The sequence below is a fragment of the Mobula birostris genome, chromosome 15 (genome assembly GCF_030028105.1).
Source record: "Mobula birostris isolate sMobBir1 chromosome 15, sMobBir1.hap1, whole genome shotgun sequence".
Lineage (NCBI taxonomy): Eukaryota > Metazoa > Chordata > Chondrichthyes > Myliobatiformes > Myliobatidae > Mobula > Mobula birostris.
This window is the reverse complement of record NC_092384.1, coordinates 56924196-56945040: the sequence shown is the minus strand read 5'-3', so window position 1 is coordinate 56945040 and position 20845 is coordinate 56924196. Positions and strand designations below refer to the sequence as shown.

General features: G+C 40.6%; 1 protein-coding gene across 2 annotated transcripts in view; it reads right to left on the bottom strand.

Annotated features, from left to right (window-relative positions):
* Positions 1-20845, bottom strand: part of cmip (c-Maf inducing protein) — a 253957-nt gene that overhangs the window by 99820 nt on the left and 133292 nt on the right. For both annotated transcript variants that reach the window (XM_072279852.1, XM_072279853.1), the window contains exon 3: positions 8958-9008. In XM_072279852.1, the coding sequence (XP_072135953.1) occupies positions 8958-9008 (51 nt within the window). The remainder of the gene's footprint in view (positions 1-8957; positions 9009-20845) is intronic.

Here is a 20845-nt window from a genome sequence, read left to right as displayed (position 1 = left end):
ACAGAAGAAGGCAGTATCAAATGGCAGGGGGAGGCAGCCGTGGCTTACAAGGGAAGTTAAGGGCTGCATAAAAGCCAACGAAAAGGCATATAAGGTAGCAAAAGTGGGTGGGAAGTTGGATGATTGGGAAGCTTTTAAAATCCAACAAAAGGCAACTAAAAAGCTATAAGAAGGGAAAAGATGAAGTATGAGGGTAAACTAGTGAATAATATAAAGCATGACACTAAAAGTTTTTTTCAGTTACATAAAGAGTAAAAGTGAGGTGACAGTTGATATTAGACAACTGGAAAATGATGCTGGTGAGATAGTAATGAGGGACAAAGAGATGGCAGATGAAGTTAATGAGTACCTTGCATCAGTCTTCACTGTGGAAGACACTACTAGTGTGCCAGAGATCTGTGAGTGTCAGGGAGCGGGAGTGAGTGCCATTGTTATTACAAAAGAAAAAGTGCTAGGCAAACTGAAGGTCCATAAGGTGGATAAGTCACCTGGTCCAGATGGACTACATCCCGGAGAGAGGTTGCTGAAGAGATAACGGATGCATTGGTCATGACCTTTCAAAAATCACTTGTCATTCCACTCTTTAAGAAGAGACTTAGGCAAAAGAAAGTAAATTATAGGTCAGTTAGCCTAACCTCGGTAGTTGGGAAAGTGCTGGAATCTATTATTAAGGGTGAGGTTTCGAGGTACTTGGAGACTAATGATAAAATAAGTCAAATTCAGCATGGTTGCTGTAAAGGGAAATCTTGCCTGACAAATCTGTTAAAGAGTTCTTCGAGGAAGTTACAAACAGGGTGGACTACGGAGAGACAATGGATGTCACTTACTTAAATTTTGAGAAGGCATTTGATAAGGTGCCACACTTGAGGCTGCTAAACAAGGTAACACCCTAAGGCGTTACAGGAAATATACTGGCATGGATGGCAGAATGGCTGACAGGCAGGAGGCAGTGAGTGGGAATAAAGGGGGCCTTTTTTGTTTGACTACCAGTGACTAATGCTGTCAGTAATGTCAGTACTGGGACCGCTGCTTTTCACCTTGTCAATGATTTAGATAATGGAATTGATGGCTTTGTGGCAAAGTTTGTGGATGATACAAAGATAGGTGGAGGGGTAGGTAGTGCTGAGGAAGCAATGTGATTGCAGCAGGACTTAAACAAATTGGAAGAATGGGCAAAAATAGCAGATGGAATACAGCGTTGGGAAATGTATGATAATGCATTGTGGAAAAAGAAACAATAGTGCAGACTATTATCCAAATGGAAAGAAAATTCAAACAGCTGAGATGCAAAGGGACTTAGGAGTGCTTGTGCAAGACTCCATGCAGGTTAATTTACAGGTTGAGTCTGTGGTAAAGAAGGCAAATGCCATGTTGGCATTTATTTCACGGGGAATAGAATATAAAAGCAAACAGATAATGCTGAGACTATAAGAGGCTCTAATCAGGCCACACTTGTATTGTGAACAGTTTTGGGCCCCATATCTCAGAAAGGATGTGATGAAATTTGGAGAGAGTCCAGAGGAGGTTCACAAGGATGATACCAGGAATGAAGGGGTTAACATGAGGCGCATTTGGTAGCTTTGGGCCTGTACTCGCTGGAATTTAGAAGAATCCATGGGGGAGGGGTATGTCTCATTGAAACCTACTGAATGTTGAAAGGACTAGATAAGGTGGATGTGGAGTGGATGTTTCCAATGGTGGGGGTATCCAGAACTAGAGGGCACAGCCTCAAAAGAGGCAAGGAAGAATTTTTTGTAGCCAGAGTGTAGTAAATCTGTGGAACGCTCTGCCAGACTGTGATGAAGGCCAAGTCCATGGGTATATTCAAAGAAGATGTTGATAGTTTTTTTGATTGGTCAAGGTATTAAAGGATATGGTAGAGAAGGTGGGTGTATGGGGTTGAATTGAACTCAGGATCAGCCATTATGGAATGGCGGAGCAGACTCAATGGGCTGAATGGCCTAATTCTGCTCCTATGCCTTATGGTCTTATGGTCTAATGCACATTACATTTCCCTGAGAACAGGGTATCCTACCTATGTACACTACTCAGAATTGCTCATTTCAGTAGTCTAATGAGGGCTTTGTATGACTATCTGTGTACATACATCTATTGATGCTTCTGGACACATCTTCAGTGATGTTCTTGGAATCATCGGGTGTTTTGGGTCTTTCAACATCATACAACCTCCTCCAGGTGACCCAGCCGGGGCTAATCAGACCCCAGCTTGTGTCCAAATGGCTAGCTACTTATGACTCCATGGTTCCCCTCTTTTGAGCCACAGCCATCTTGAGGCCCTCCCTGCCGCATCGGTGGTACTGCGGATGGCTCTCCTCTTCCTCTCTCCCTCGATGCCCAAGATGCGGAAGGCTCTAACTAAAGAGCGGGCTACGAATCCCCTACAACCAACCTCCACTGGGAGACACCTCGCTCTCCATCCAGCCTGCTGACAGTTGCTGACTTCAGCGCTTTCATCTCCTGCCTGATGTTGAGGATCCTCAATGTTCTTTGGTTCTTCAAGTAAGATGTTTTGGAGCCTTCCTTCTCCTCTTCTTTGAACCATTCAGCTGCAATACTGACAATAATTGTTGTCATGACTTGCAGCTTCCTATCAACCCCTCCCTTCGCTGTTGCCTCCAGAATTTGGTTAACACCTTCATCAAACTGCTTCCACAGTGAAGTCATGTTAGCTGCAGGCCATTTGATCCGCCTTCTGTTAGACTTCATGTTAGAGGGATTAGTTTGCAACACTTGGCGGTTCCGGGCACTATGGGGTGACTCTGGGCCTGGCCCCTTCTTCGTCTCACCAGGTTGGACACCTGCGCGTTGTGCTGCTCCTGCTCCCGCCAAACACTTCATCCTCGCTTGGTGGATCTTCAAGCCGTGATCATTCTAGCAGATTTTGCCACATGCACACTGCTTCCTCATCGTCATTTGTTCGTTGCCTGGGTCTGATGTCGTTGTGTCCATCCCACTGGGGTGCTCATCCTCCCCCACTCTCGGGCAGCCCTGGGGGTATCTTTCCCTTAGATTCATTGTAATATAACCCCTACCTTCCTACATTATAGTCCTTCATGTACAAAGCCCAGCAGGCCATCAGTCTTCATCAATGGAATATAGTTGCTAACATCCAATATGGCACTGTGCGTAACATTAACAAATTAGCAAACATCACTACAATACTGACTTTGACATATTTTGGTGAGGATCAGAGACTTTTCTTTGACCTTTATTATCGCAGCAAAAGTGCTACTTCACAGAAATTCATAGATGAAGAAGTTCCAGCTCCAAAGTAGGCTTACCTTTTGGTTGCTCTCTCTGCAAACAATAACAATAGCACAAAAGCACCTGAGCAGTTGGACGTGTCCAGTCAGAGGCTAGCTCCATTTTCCTGAGGCATACTAGACCCTGATATCAGGTCCATCTCAAGCACCCACTAATAAGCAATGTGCTCTAATGTCTCTTCTCAAGACTTGCATAGGCAGATTTATTTCAACCCTTTTGCATACAATGAGAGTGAAAACAAAAATAGACCCAAGAGCAACCCACATAATGGAAGAACTCGCCCGGTCAGGCAGTATCAATGGAAAAGAACAAACAGTCAACATTTCGTGCTGAGACCCTCCAGCAACACTGGAAAGGAAGGGGGAAGAAGAATAAGAAGGTTAGGGGAGGGGAAAGAGCGCAAAGCTTGCAGGCGATAGGTGAAGCCAGGTGAAGGGAACGGTGGGTATGAATTGAGAAGTGTGGTGGAACAGGAACCAATAGACAGAAGAGATATCTGATCAATGTTTCTCAAGGGATAGGGTATTTCTAGAATGGATTTGAAGCAGTAAGTTTTTACCCCACTAATCTTTTAATTACTGACCAACTTTGCTCATCTTAAATATCTTTCGTGGCTATCCCTGATGTTTTAGCAACCCCACTTTATCCACAGCTTTCAACTGTTTCTATCTTTTCTCCTTACTGAAGATGTTTTTCTATTGTTGTGGGTCTGAAATGATGATCCCACATTTGTCTGCATTGAAATCCATTTGCAACACTTTACCCTTTCGCTTAATTTATTAATGTATCCAGAATTTAATGCTTTCATCTCTGTTGCTTGCTATATCGCTTTGTGTCATTTGCAAATTTAGGAGTGCAGCTTTCAATGCCATCTTCAGCATACATCAACATACTAAGGTGAGTAATTTAAGATCTCAACACAGATCTTTACAGATAAACTAGTCACATCCTGTTACGACTTCAGGACTGCTGCTACACATACACACGAGGCACTTAATCTGAAAATAGCTTGTGAGAATGAATGAAGTTTTCAGTAATGTCAGAATGTTAGAGGTCACTCTATCTGCAATCAAGAATGCTTCAATGTCAGAACTACCGTTTGTCCTGAAGTAAAAAGTCACTCAGAACTTTACACCCATAAGTGTTCTTTAGAACAATAATATACGGGAACCATTTCAAGTTCAGTCCTTTATCCCTCTCCCACAAACTGCAAGGAGACATACTCTGCCAGTAGTTTTGATGCACATCAAAGCAGCTATGAAGAAAAGGGATTTACAGCTCTATGTGCCAACGAACATGCACATATGCTTTATGCCCTTGTCCTTCTTTGATCTTCAAAATAAGACGTGGAAACTCTGTGTTGACTGTGTTTGAAAAACAAAGTGTAGACAAACCAAACAAAGGGCATAATGAATGTTTAGTTTTCTCTTGAGGTACCTAGGTACACACTATTCAAAGTCCCTTGTGGTAAGTCGCACCAAGAGACTCAGGTACAAGGCTGTTAATAGGAAAAGCCAGGTACAAGGAGGTAACTTATGAAGCAGAGATATGGTGATTTACCTCTCATTTTAAAAGCTGACAGACTTGATCGTGTTGGGATCTGCCTTTGGCATATGCATTTACAACTCTACCTGCAGACTATGTGAAAGCAGTGTCACTCATTTAGATAGGCAGCATAGAAAAAACTCTAGGGAGGAGTTAAGAGACATTTGCTTCACAGATTCACATTGAAGAAAATGGACATAACATTTGTTGCCATGTAATTCTCTTATCAAAAATTCTGCACAGCTCCTAAATTGGGGTAGGTATTATGGACCTCAGGAAATTATATTGCTGGCCTCCATGCATGTGATGCACTTAAACAGTGGTTGCCAGGTGCAAGTAAGTAACTTCAAGTAATTTACAATATGCAATTAATCTTGCTGTTAGAGCACTGAGGACAGACACACGCTTCACAGGAGGGGGCAGATCCTGTTATCCCATCAGTTGAATATGTGTAGGCACTAATGTATCTTAATGGGATCTCCAACCACCATATCCCTGCCACAGATCTCACCTCCATCAAAATGTTCAGTTGGCTATAGGGGGAATGTGGTGCCTGTCCTCATCATTCACCCACCTCCCAATGATAAATCTTGTGCCAAGGCAGCTCCATAGGAAACTCCTAGGTTCTTCTCGCCAGGGAGCTAGGTGGGTGCAAGAGGTTGTGCAGAGAAGTCAGCATTTCTCATGCCTTTGACCCTCGTGATATATTCTACTAAACCATTTGTGACTTGGAAGGAGGCCATTTGGCCAATCATTTTGACTATTTACCCATCCTATCATCCCGAACACATCCAAATACTTTTAAACACAATATTAAAATATTGTCTCTCTGCCACTCCTTCAGGCAATGAGATCATTAACCCCATGCTTCTGTGTTTTCTTTTTGATCCATTTCCTTTCTAATTTTTCTGCTAATTAATAAAAAAAATACATAGATTTTGATTTATTGATTGGTCAATAAATTCACTGGAAGGATTAACAGTTCTGTCTTGGAGAAAAGTCATGGGATTGATGTACAATCCAAATGCAATGTGATCATCTGTTCAACATACAACAAGGTGTACAAAATGCAATGGCTTGACTACCACCAAAACTGGTAGATGTTAGGGTGACTTTGACAGTTTAGTAATAAATCATTAATAATCAGTAATAACTGCAAAAATCCCTCAGTAAAAGTCTCTTGACCCATGATGTTATACCAAAATTTAGCCTACTCCCTTTCCTCCAATTTGGCCCTCCATTTTTTTTCCATTCAGCAGCCTAAAAGACTCTGAAATATCCCAAATGCATCTTCCTCTACCACCACCCCTGCAGTGTATTCATGTTCCTACCACTCCATGTAAAAAAATACTACCCCTGACATCCTCCCTATACTTTCCCCCAATCACTTTAAAATTATGCCCTCTCATATTATTGCTGCCCTGGAAAAGGGTGATGGCTCTCCAATCTGTCTGCTTTTTCTCATCTTATGCACCTCTATCAAGTCACTTCTCATCCTCCTTCACTCCAAAGAGAAAAGCCCCAGCTCACTCAACCCTGCCTCATAAGATGTGCTCTCTAATGGAGGCAGCATCTTGGTAAATCTCCTCCGGACCCTCTCTAAACCTTCTACATCCCTCTGTACTGAGGTGACCAGAACATTACACTGTAATGACCTGATACACACGCTTGAAATTTGAACAATAATGAATCATCAGAAAGTTGTTTAGTTGATCCTGGCTTCACGAAAGTCCAAAAGTAAACCAGGAAGTTTACTCTCTTAACTTTACAAAGTTATCTGCAGGTTTGTGAGTTGCACTGTAATTGGCTTCAGAATTTAGAGGAGGTAAATTAGTCACCTTATGCCTCGATGAACAGTAGGTGAGAGCAAGATAAGATTTGAACAGTGACCCAGTGAACCAATAGTCAATTAACCTTGTGGGAATGGATTAAATTTGGGAGACAATGTGAACTTTGCAAGGTGATTAGAGCAGAACGAAGTAAGTGCTCACATCAATAACATCAGTAAGAATTGTTTTGCATGTACACGTAATAATCACTGAGTTGCAAGGATAATAATTTGTTTTAGTTTTAAGGATAATAGGAACCATGACAAGAGGCAGTCACCTGAGAACATCACAGATTGGTTTCATAAATTGAAATTATACATTTAGAAAAACAGAGATGAGACAATTCAAAATCTTACCAAAAAGAGCTCAGGGATACTTGGTAAATAATTAATCCATGGTTGTGGAGTGGAATACATTGGCTAGGGCCGAGCAGGACAAGGCAGTGTTTCAGTGTGGCTGCAGTAGATACTGACAGTTTATTTTGCAACTGAAGTTGACTGATGAATACAGCCTAGAAAAGCACAAGACGTTTTACATGGCTGTACTGTATCTCCACCCTCAAAGTGCCTCCAAAGGAGCATGGGTGCCCTATGTTGGCAGGGGGGAGGATTACACACCAACACACACACACACACAGAAGGTAGCAGGAGCAGCCAATTCTGGAGGCAGGTGCCTGGGGTGAAGACTCGAAGACTTGAATGCAGTGGCACAAGGAGTTCAATAGTTTCTTACAAATGGTTAAGTTCAAGGTATGCATACTTTACATAACCTTGAGATTTGTTTCCATACAGGCAGCCACAAAACAAAGAAGCACAATAGAACCCATTAAAAAAGACCGTCAAACACCTAATGTACAGAGAGTGGGAAAAAAAACAAATGTGCAAACAATTAAAGTAAGCTAATAGCATTCACAACGGAAGTTTATGAAAGTGAGCCCACAGACACGAAGCCAAGCATCACTGCAGCCGATTCAAGAGCAGGCCTAAGCCTCGGTTTAGTGCCGAACCGAGGAAACATCACGGAGCAGTGAGCTGAATCGGCCCGGCCCTTGCCTCTGGCCTCTGAACTTTTCAATCTGGCCTGGTGCTTAAATCATCCAAATCTCGAGTCGCTCGTTGCTCTCGGGCCTGGGCCCTGCCGCTTCAATACGCTCTTGGAAGGTGGCCCGCCATCTTGATTCAGCCCATACCTAACCCTTCCAATTTGGCTTGGAGCTTAAATCAATCAAACTTCAAGCCTTCCTCGCTCTCGGGCCCAGGCTCCGCCTCAGCTCTGTCTCGTCTTGGTTTGAATCGCCTCCAAGTCCGCTCCAGCAATGACCATACATTGGCTCATTCCCCACTTTCAGGTCTGGGCCCCACCACCTCAATTCGCCCCACCATACTGCACCTTCAAGGCTTCATTTAATGTCAGTGACTGCAGTTTCTAATGCCATGTACCAGCAAATGCACCAAGCACAACGATTGCATTCCTCACCCACCAACCAACAATGTAGCTACATTCCCATTGACTTCTGTAAATCATGACTACTACCCAAAACTGAAATAAATGTACTTCCCCGGCATACCTTTACAATGCAACAGTTTGGTAGCCCCATCTCTTATCCTGTTCATGCTCCGAGGTAACATACCTGAATGTCACATCTCCCAAACAATTCCCATAGCAAGGCAAGATCCGCTGACTGCTGTTGTCAATTCTGTAGTCAGTATCGGGACTGATAATATTCTACTTAATCCTCTTTTTCATATGCCATCTCCACATAGACAAGAGAAGCAAACATCCCCAAAGACTGACAGACCTCGCATTTATGTGTTGCAGGCTTTCCCTAATTTCTCCTGCACCATGCCCACACACTAATGGGTTTGGACTGATGTAAAGGCAGCACTTATGGTCTATCTGTTCATAAGTGATTATTTTAAGCCACAAAACTTCTTTCATTTTTTGTGTTGCTTCATCCCATTCTGCAGCCCGATATCCTAACCCAGAGCTGTATTCTGCAGCCAACTGCAATTGCAGTCCATTCTCCAATAATTTACATTTACAATTTACAGTATTTTTGAAAAATTAACCAGCAGTAAATAGGAATCTGCTCTGGGTGGTGCCAGGTATCTGCGCATATATATGCCTATTCTGCAGAACATAACATTGCTCTTTTCTCAGATCTTTTATTTTTCAAAGCTTTCACCACAGACTGCTAGCAAATTCGGACTAAAGTATTCTGTTTTATTCCACTTTAAACAGTCAGTTGTTAAATTTCCCACATGTCATAGGTCTTTAGGTAACAGTGACACCACCTACCTTCCACTGCAGTGAATGAAACCACTGATCTCGCAGATAACTGTTAGCTGCCTGAAAAGAAAATGGAGAAATTAAGAATTTAAATGCACAGAAAAATTGAGCATAATTTAAATATTATATTATAAATAGGTCACTGAAGATCGATTTTACTGGACTATGACAAGTCTATAGTGCATCAGCTCTGTTCTGCTTCTAAAAGGAGATCCAAGTACTTAAGAAAGTATTTTATAGAAACATAGAAAACCTACAACACAATACAGGCCTTTCGGCCCACAATGCTTTGCCGAACATGTACTTACATTAGAAATTACCTAGGGTTACCCATAGGCCTCTATTTTTCTGAGCTCCATATACCTATCCAGGAGTCTCTTAAAAAACTCTATTGCATCTTGCCTCCACTGCCGTTGCCAGCAGCCCATTCCACGCACTCACCACCCTCTGCGTAAAAAATTTACTGCTCACATCCCCTCTGTACCTACTTCCAAGCACCTTAAAACTGTTCCCTCTCGTGTTAGCCATTTGAGCCCTGGGAAAAAGCCACTGACTCTCCACACGATCAATGCCTCGCATCATCTTATACACATTTATGTCATAAATCAAAGCCTTGGCACCAAAAGTGACTGCAATGAGTTCAGTTTTGTAAATGATAACTATATAGTTAACAAATAGAGTTGAAGAGAAACCATGTTCTAAGAGTAAACATCTCCAGAGGATCTACCAATCACTGCTAAAGCCAATAAACCCTTTGCAAGATTTCAGCAGCTTGCACTTCAAAGTCCTTGCACTGGGCAGATTGAACGTTTGTGATGTTTGTTGTCCACAGTAAGACCCCTAATGGGTTAGCCAAAAAGTGAAAGGGGCTTTCTAAATGCAGAGCCACTGTGCTAACTTACCATGGGTGAAAGTTGCAGCTCTCTAAAGAATTTCCCAGGTTTCGAGGGAAGTAAAATTATTAGTTCCTTAAATGCAGCCTGCTTCTTATTGTTAGCTGGCATTATTTTTAATAGTTAGGGATAATGCGGGCAGTTTCAACCCATTCACCATGAACATGGAGGGGATTGAATGAGGGTGAGATGTTAGAAAGAAAACAAATGGGAAACTCAATCGCAACCTCTTCCAAATAAATGAAAAATGGGAAACCAACCCTCAGCAAGTCCTAATACAGCATCTCGATCTGAATTATCAACCACCCCTGGCTCCACAGTTGCTGCCTGACATTCAGCAGTGATCGTAGAATGAGGGGTGGGTGAGGGTAACATGGTTTTTGCATGTAAATCCCTAATGTTTTTAGATGTTTCTGAGAATTTCATTTTAAAAAAAAACAAAATAGAAATGCTGGAAGAATTTACCAGTCAAGTAGCACCTGTTGAAAGAGAAACCAAGTCTGCTCTCAGTCAGTATCCCTTGCTCCTCTCATGAGAGATGAGTTTCTCAATTTTTAAAACCCTATTTTAAATTTAACACTGGCCTTTTGAAACCCAGCAGCTGAAAGGGGATAGGAGTGCTTGTAAATGCTTTTCCATTCAGGAGAACTCACTCCAAAACCATCACTGCTCTCAACTCATTAACCTTCTACTTCAAGCGTGGCTGTGAAGTAACAATTTCCATACCAGCATTTAGTCAACTGGACTCAGATTAATACCCAATCCCTGGAGCCACAAGCATTCTTATCCAATCATCAAGTCTCTTTTGTCGGCCAAATCTCCATCCCAAACACCCCCACAAACCCGCTTCCTCTCCTTTTTCTTGCTTTCTTCATTGAAGCAGTTCCTCTTTGGTACTAATTTTATCTGGTTTTCTGTTCCCTTACATGATTGTTGGTGTGGTATTGTATTTTCAGCTCCTGTGCTGTTGTTTACCCTTCACTGGAACTGAAATAAAGAGAGGGTGCCAAAACCAAAATATCTTCAACCACTGTGAAGTAACAGAGGCAGCACAGAAATGAAAATAAGCCTAGGCTTTGATGTTAATCCATTAATGACAACGTAAATACTGCAAGCCCTTGCAAGCTCTCACTGCTCTGTAAAATGTTGGCAGTAGCCCTGGTTTGCTGTCTCCTATTACATCAGTCATTATTCTTGTTCTTTTTGATTAAGGTATTATTTTAAAGCCCCAACTAAACCCATGACAAAAAAATAGCTGCATTGGGTTGAGCACATACACATTTGGAGATAAGTCATAGAGAAAGGCATATAATGTGGTGTTATAGTTTGGTGGATCTGCACTTTTTCTTATTACATGGCCTTTCTTTCACAAACTTGTTCCATCTGCAAAACTTTTGGCACTTATATCTCATTTCTAAAAGATCATGCATGAAGGAAAACAGAATTTAAGACACAATAAGGATCAATATTGTTTAACTATGCTACTGATCTGACAAGAGCTTTAACCTTGTCAGTGAAGTTGCTAATAAATGCACCTTCAATTGCCAAACTAGTCAATTTGTTTGAGACAGGGAAGCTTTTTAAAATTTGCAAGGGACATGTTCATTCTTGTATGACCAATAACGACAAGACGCATAACTCAGAAAACATCCACCTTCATATGATTAAGGACCGAAACCTCTACTGTTACGTAAATGGAATTCCATCTCTTCGGAATAATTATTTTAAAATTCAATGAATTTTAAAATAATATAATTTATTTTTAAATGTTTATGATGCTTCAGTTTGCGTCTTAATCCAACTATATTGTTTGCAGGTTTTTTTTCTTTGCATATGGTCTTTTTTAATGGGTTCTATTGGGTTTCTTTGCCTTGTGGCTACCTGAAAGGAGACAAATATCAAGACTATATAAGTATACATACTTTGACAATATGCATACTTTGAACTTTGACATTTCCTGCTTTCTTTTGCTTCTAGTAAAACATATAACAAAATATTAAAACTGAAATCATTACTCCCTGGTTTGTAAAATACTTCAGTTTCATTGGCTGATTATCGTGGTCACTAGCATCCTCTCTACTATATACATCTCACCTACACAAGGCGCCAAACCTCAACTGACATGGGAAAGACAAAATCTACACAACACTCAATTTATCCTGGCTCTTTCACATTAAGGCTGGTCAGTGATATTCCTAGATTAATAATTGATTATTCACTTTCTATTGATTCACTCACAAATTGTGTGCTACAAGATTCAGATCTTGTAGGTTTCATGCTCCTGCTTCATTCATACTCCAAAGCAAAATATCAGCATGCTAATCTCACTTAAGATGAATATATTCTCTCTACCATTAATGATATTTCCAACTCTATCACAAAATCCCTAGTGTAGACATTCAGTAAAATCATATCTAAACTATGATTCCATTCATCTATCCATAGCAACAATTGTCAACAAATCTGCCTATTCATTTTTGAATATGCTCAATGATTCAGTCTCTCGCTTTGCTGGGTTGAAGAAATCCAAGGAATCACAGTCCTCTGAGAGAAGAAATGCCTCCGTATCTGTAGTTTGAATGTTAATCCTTATTCTGGAACTATATTTCGTGATTCTCTGTTCTCCATGAGCTGAAACCTTCTCAGAGCTTCCACTTGTCAAGTTTCCTCAAAATCTATGTTGCAATTAGATCACATCTCAGTCCTCAAAGTCCAACCTGTTTAACCTTTCCTCACTCACCCATTATATATTGTTCCTTAAATAAGGAGATCAAAGCTCTACAGACTGCTTCAGGTTTTGTCTCATGAAGGCTTTTAGAAGTGTAGTAAGATTAACATACTCTTATCCGCCATTTTCTTTGCAATAAAGGCCAATATTTCATTTTCTTTCCCGTGTTTCTTGGGCAAAGGCAGCATTCTATGCCTGTCCTCTTTTCAACAATATTCTGTTTTTCTATTCTTCTTACCAAAGTGGATAACATTATGTTTCCCTACATTGCGGACTACATACCATACTTTTACTCAGTTACTGAGCATGTCCACATCACCTTAAATTCTCCTCACAACTTTTGTATCATCAGCAAATTTGTTTCCATTACACTCAGCCCCTTTTTCTTCACTTACTTAGAGAGGATCCTCAGTGATATTCCATAGGTTAATGTTGCAGATTCAAAACTGACCCATTTGTCTTATCTTCTGTCTGTTAGCCAATCCTCAGCTAGCTTTGCAGTTATGCAGATTGGGAATGCATCATGTGAAAGATTCTTCCATCAAAAAATTATTACCTATATTATTGAGTGATGGGAAGTGGTTACTTAAGGTGTTATAGCTGGGAATGGTAGTGGGGACAAGCTCCTATTAAATGCTCCCAATGGTATGCAACGCAAATAGCCTCTGACAACTAAGTCCAGCTCCCAGCCTTCACGTTGGGCCTGGTGGAACCATTTCTACTGAGAGGAGAAGGGGCAAAGTCGGGTAACTGGTGCCTTAAAGCCAGTCACCCTGGGCAGATGGGATTTGTCAGCTGTGGTCGGCAGCTCATCTAGAAGGAAAACTCTGATCACGAACCTTCACTGCCTTGCAGCTATACCCACTCATGGAGAAGGCTTTGGTTAGCAAACCCCGAGGGGAAGGTTCAGAGCTGGAGTCCCTGAGGCAGTCTTATGTTGAGTTCATGGCTGACTGACACCACCTGCAATACTGCTGGTGCCAAACTGTATCGGTTTCTGCTGTTCCTTTGAATTCATCAGATGCGTGGAGAGGGAGAGCTGACAGATTGCTCTACATGTCATACTGCCCAGGCTTGCACATCTAAACAGCTATGACACAACATCCATGCTTGACCCTGACTGACGCAGGCTGACACACATGGTGGGGAGTGCACACAACAGAGAAAAAAATTGCTTGAAGAATTCAAATTGGCTTAAATTTAGTTAAAGACATAAAAAGAGCGAATATTTCCTTTCTTTGTTTCTTTGCCTCCAGGGGTCATTGTGATACAACTATCCTCCATATCTGGGAAAAATGCCAATATCCATTTATGTTATTTTATTAAACAGCATATGGGCACATTCCAGATTTCCTCAGGAAAGGTCAAGCAGTCATGATGGCAACTGATGCTGGAGGAGGACAGGGCAGTAAAGAGCTGCTGTAAGCATTTCTTTCAACGAAGCTTTATGTCCATTTTAGGAAGTGATTTCAAATCCAAAGCTTTGTAAAAGTTTAATATTGATTGAAGCCAAATGTATCAAGACCAAAGAGTTTAAACTGTTTTCAATAAATACCACAAAATAGTTTCTGTGGCGGATGACTCTATAATTCTACATGAATACAATGGTAGAGTTCTGAGAATTAAATATTTCAAAATTGGATAAGTATTGGCCAAAACTGGACATAAGGCTGAAAATATCATGAACAATATCAGGCTGGCCGACACAGCAGTAAAATTTTGGATTCCATAGCAATTTAAATGTATGTGTACTAACTGTGCAGGACTTTTTGCCACATCAATACTTTAAAAAATGAAAACCATAAGGTGTAGAAGTCGCTGAAGACAATGTGTATGAGAATATATCATATGAAATGGGTTCAAAAGGATGACTTGCTTTTGTGTAAAAAATGCTCAGAAACAGTCTAATTCTTAAGCCTGATTTATAATTCTGCATCAAATCTACGCCGTAGGGTGACATGCACCTCTCCAAAAAAGTAACTCGTGCGTCACAGCGACGCAGACCTCAACAACTGTGATTGGTCCACTTGGTCATCATCGTATTTTCCCCTACGCGTTTCCGGTTGCTTTTCTCCGCCATATCTGATGCAAAATAAGTGGTTGGAGACGATGAACCAAATCGTCAAATCCACCTGCCGATATCCGAAAATATTTAAAATGCATTTCCTCGTCCATGTCTCTCACGAAGAAGCTCAACACAATGGCATAGAAACCCCACTGCCAACTAGCATTTTGGTGGTGAATTGCAGAGCGATGCAGACACAACAACGCATACTCACTATGGCGTAGAGATTCGCAGATGTATGAATCAGGCCTATGGCGTAGGCCGCGACGTAGCCCGTACGCACAAGTATAAATCAGGTTTTAGAATCCGTTGTGGTTCAATATGTAACACAGAGCACAATAAATGTATATAGGTTTAAAATACTCAGCAATTGGCTCATGAAGTATTCAGTGGGTGATAGTTAATAAAGATATCATTATCAGCAACACAAAATTTTTGTCCATGGATGATGATGTAAGTGATGTCCACATGCAAACAAACTTCCAAGTGACAATTGTTCAGAGACTAAATAAGGAAATCAGATAGTTATCAAGTTTTGAGGGGGACTCAATCAAGTAAACTACTAGCCCTTCAAAAAAAATTAACACAGATCGTTTACTTCCTTCCTTCTCAGCATCTAGTGAATGTCGATGTAGCTTTAAGCACCTTATTTTTATTGAAGTCTTGTTTTTGTTCTTTCATGTTTTTGGTGAGACAGCACCTAGAATTATGCTTACAGCTTCGTCTTATTGAAAGGAAGATATAAATGGAGTGAAAACAAACAGGGAATTCACTAATATGATTGATGTGATGATGAGCACGCAGAACTTCACCTAATACTCCAAATCTGGCCTAATTAAAGTTTTACACAGCAGGAACATGACTACACTTAAATTCTGGAGTATAGAAGAATGGCAAGTAACCTGTAAAATTCTACCAACAAAGTTGGTGTTCTGATAGTATATCCCTTTGGTGGGAATTTAGAATCATGATTGCAAGTTCCCACCAATGGAGAAATATTATCACAACACCAACTTACCATAAGGTTGAGGTGAGAAGGATTTTTTGTTGGGATTTGTTGGAGTTCCCTGCACTAGAAAGCTGTGAGGAATTGAGTACCTTTGAGGCTGAAATTAGTGCCACGTAGCATACTCACCAACTCATGGAATCCCCCAGTCCATGGCTGCTCAACACTGGTTACAAAGGCAACAAACACTTTGAATCCCTTTGATGGAAGTGTGTGCAGGCCAATAGCAAACATGTAAAGAATACCATCAAAACCACCTGTCTATCTGTACCACATACGTCAGAGTCTACAGTTATTGCAGAAGATTCATTTGTCACCTCAGAACCCAGAGAACTGCAGTGAAAGCAAGACATCCTTGGAACTGGCTGAGAAAAATAAAATTTCTGTACTATAGGTTAATCAGACATTATGAAGGTGAGGCAGGAAAAGTTGAAGCCATTTATCAATGAGATCCTTGAATGGCAAAGCAGGCCTGAGATATGGCCTTTCCTTCTAATACATTGTTCTTAAGATACAAGGCAATTATCATTGTGGTTTTGCATTATTATCATAAACATCTAAAGTCTTCATGCCAACCACCCTTAAGTAGCATTTGCAATCAAACAATATATCTACATCATGATTGTCATTTCAACATTTGCATGCCTACACACACAGCTTGCACTAACTACCTGATATCACACTACATATACTGTTACCAAGGAGTCATGGTTAAATTGAAGTCTTCATTGAATATATACAATAAATTAAAGAATTAAGGTGATTAAGTGGTAGGTAGCAGGGAAAAACCACATTGGACGGACGTTAAATATTCAAGTTCTTTCCCATTATGGAAAAAATATGACAAGTATACAAAAATGTTCATCTTCAAGCTAAAAAGCAACAGTCATTTTTAATTCACTTGAGAGCATAAGAATTCTTAGAAATAGACCAAGGCTGGGCCATTTGGCCCCTCATGCCAACCTCTTTACCAAATATGACAACATTTCAAATTTTAACAGCCCAATAAACCTGCACTTACCCAATGGCTTGTTTCCCTAGTATCCAAAAGAAAATTATTAATCTGGTGTGAATATACTGGGAAATGAACCCTCACAGATCTCTTAGGCAGAAAATTCCAGGGATTCACCCCCCACTACAGAGGAAACTATGTTTCACCTATCTGCTAAACAGGTTACCTTTTATTACCATGGCAAGTACTAAATCCATGGTGAGTTGTTAAGCTGGATGCAAAGTTGTTCTTGCACTGGGGTCCCTCAGGGGATTGTATTGGCTCACTTCCTGTTTACCCTGTAACCCGCGGACTTTAGACACAACACTGAGTCATGTCATCTGCAGAAATTCCCTGATGACTCAGCAATGGTTGGGTGCATAAAGGGAGGACAGGCGGATAAATACAGGGCCCTGGTGTAGGACTTGGTTAAATGGTGCAAGCTGAATTGTCTTCAGCTCAACATCAGTAAGACAAAGGAAACGGTGATGAACTTTAGGAAGACTAGGCCTGCATTGCTCCCTGTCACTATTGATGGTGAGGCGGTAGATGTGGTGAGGACCTGCAAGTACATAGGGGTGCACCTGGATGAAAGACTGGAGTGGAGCACCAATACAGAGGCTGTGTACAAGAGGCACATCTTCCTGATGAGACTGAGGTCCTCTGGAGTATTCAGGCCTCTCATTCACATGTTCTACCAGTCTGCTGTCGCCAGTACGATCTTCTATGTGGTGGTGTGATGGGGCAATGGCATCAACACAGGTGATGCCAAGAGGCTCATTAAACTCATTAAAAAGGCTGGCTCTCTTATAGGAATCAATCTAGACACACTGGAGGCTGTGGTCGAACAAAGGACCCTATGGAAATTTCTGGCAATTTTGGACAATGTTACTCACCCTCTGCGTGCCATCTTGGTTGAACAGAGGAGCACATTTAGTAATAGACTAAGACAACTGTGCTGCTCCAAAGAGTGCCATATGAGGTAATTCTTACCCTCAGCAATTTGGCTCTGTAAGTCAACCTATAGACAGGGAAGGGATGACGCCCTCCTGTTAGACTCCTTGTTGTTAATTATTTTTTATTCACTTGTAATGTTACTGTGACACTGTAATTTCCTTTGAGATCAATAAAGTATCTATCGATCTGTCTAGATATCTACCTTGACCAGCAATGTTCCACAAGAAGCTGTGATGGGAATTCTATTGTTTGTAATATACACAAATAATCTGGAAGAAAATGCAGAAAATGAGCAAATTTGCAGACAACATGAAAATTGATGTAGTTGCAGATAATGACAGAGGTTGACAAAGAAATCAACAATATATAGATCAGTTGGAAATTTGGGTGTAGAGTTTTATCTGGACGGGTAGGAGGCCATGTATCTTGTGAGGTCAAATGCAAGAGGAAGATATACAATAAATGGCAGGACCTCTATTAGCTTTGATATACAGAGGAATCTTGGGATGCAAGCTCACTGAAATTGGCAAAATAAATAGATAAGCTGGTGAAGAAGGCACATGGCATGCTTTCCTTCATCAGTAGAACATTGAATATAAATGTTGCAGCTGTTCAAAACATTGATTAGGCCACGTATAGAATATTACAGACAATTCTGGAGAATCTGGAGAGGGTGCAGAAATGGTTCACTAAGATGTTGCCTGGATTAAAGAGATCTAGCTACAAGGAGAAGTTGGACAAATTTGTGTTGTTTTCTCTGGAGCTCGAGAAGTGACCTGATAAGGATTATATTAAATAATGAGAACCATGTGTAGGGTTGAGTAGTCAAGAGTTTTTCTCCCATAGTAAGAATGTCAAATAGAAGAGACTGTAGGTTTAAAGTGAGAGGGAGACATGTTAAAGGAGATAAGTGGACAACTTTTCTAACATATTGTGGTAGGAGCCTGGAATATCCTGTAGAAGCAGATGTGATAGCAGTGCTTAAGATGCACACGGACAGACACATAAACATGCAGCGAACAGGGGTAAGTTGTCCATGGGCAGCAAGAATAGATTAGTTTGAATGGCAACACGGTCAGTGTGGCACAGCCAATAATGGGTCAGGGCCTGCTCCTATTCCGTGGCATTTGAGGTTCTATCTGCCCCATCCAGAGGAAACATTGTCCCTTCATGTACTCTGTCAACCTCTAAACACTGAATTGTCACTTTGTTCAGTTGATAAGGTTCTCACTGGAGTCAGAAAGTTGCAGTTTGAACCCCACTGCAAAATGTAATAAAACAGTATTTTCCAGAGAGAGTTGCATTACCTAGCTAGGTTAATATCTTTACCTAGGATAATATCTTGGATGAAGCATTGAACCCGTGATGCCATTCAAATACTTCAGGAATGCTCCCAGTTTTATGGTCAGCATTCCTCCTTCAACTAAATTTACAAGATAAAAGTTCAACTAATCAATTATCTCAATGTTAATGGGATCTTGCTTTATGCAGCTGGCTGCCATATTTGCCTTAACATCAATAACCATCACAGTTCAAAATTAAATCTTTGCTCGTAAACCCTTCTAAGACACTCTAAAAAAACATAAAAGTATTATCTCTCAGGCCGAACCAAATGTTTACAATCCCAATGCCTTAATCAAACCATGGCTGAGCTTCTTGTTCCATTATTAAGGATACTTCCATTTCCTTTGCCAGACTCCAGCACCGCTTGAGCCCATCTGCTGCTGCCTTTATTAATGCCTTGGCACTCATCTCCTTCCCACATCTCCCCATCCTGTGTGCTCCAGGCCAAACACTCGCTGATGCCCTGTGCAAACTTCCAAAATTCTGCATCCAATCTCACTGGATCAACATCTGCTTCTCTTTTCCCAAATACCACAAAAATGTTTTCCTCAAATTATTAATTTTGCAGCCTTGTCTCTGTAACGTGTTCCGTCCTTATAAAAGACACACCTTCTTATTTCTGTCCTCATTTGCACTCTCATCTATTGTCCCACCACTGGTCACAGTGTTTTCAGTTGCTGAAGCCTTTCACAGTGGGATCCCCCTGCTAATCCTCCCTTTGCAATTCTCATCTTTGCAATCCTTAGATTTGGGTTAACCAAAGTACGTGGTCTTTATTTAACCAGGGTATGGGGGTACCCCCTGCCCACACATACACACATTACTCTTTTCGGCCGGTTATTGATATTGTTCTCATATCTTTGAAACACTTACGACATTACTCATGACAAAAGAACACCATAGGTATTTTGATTTGATCAGACCAACTCAAAGTTAAACAGTAATTTCTTAAAAAGAATTGTTTGAAGAACCTTTGATCATTTACTTGGAGGTTTAAAGTTCAAGGAGAATAAATGTGATGATGCGGCCACTCAATCTTTGTTTATACAATCTGAATATAGGAAATTCAGCAAGAAGCTTGCTAAAAGATGTAAGCAGACACGTTAAAGTGGAAAGATTTTCTCCTCTGTTATATTAGGGCAATCGTAAACTTATTCTTTCTAAATGAAGGAAATCATGATTTACCACTTGGCGGACAATATCCTATACCTGTGTTCAATCCACCTATTATTCAAATAAAATTTCAATCAAAATTCATAGTATGCAAATACAAAATATTTATGGTTAGTTTACACTACCTAAATACTCAAGTTACCTTACAACATCCTTATATCAAATGAAGAAAGGTTAACATTGGATATATTAGACATTTATGGAATCTAGATGTACTATGCTTACTTTTCCAAAATCTTAAACAACCATACTACTCTAAAAGTGGCCAGTCAGCCCAAGCTAAATAAATCTCTAAATCTATCTCCCTCAAACCAAAATTGGATTATAATAAGCAGACTGAACAGTACAAAGCATTTTAGTTGAAGGCAGACTAGAGTACTTCATCAGATCAGACAAGGCCATCTAACTGGGAGGAAAATGGATGAAGTCCAAATTCCTTTGAATCCTTGGTAAACGTGGCAGAAATTGGCCGGGAGTAATGACCTCCCCAGACTTTGGCATAAGCCAGTAGACTATCTGAGAAATTCTTTCTCAGAACCACAGAGGATATTGAATCTTTGAGATTACAATCCCCAGGGGATGAAATAATTTAAAAATCGAAAGAAGGAATTGGCCCTAAGGAGGTTAAGGTTCCTATCAAAAGACCTTCTCTCAACTTGCCCTAAACTAAAATAGCTCTTAATCAAGTGAATACACAATGGAATGACATATTTAGAAATGTTATCTTTCAAATATGCCCA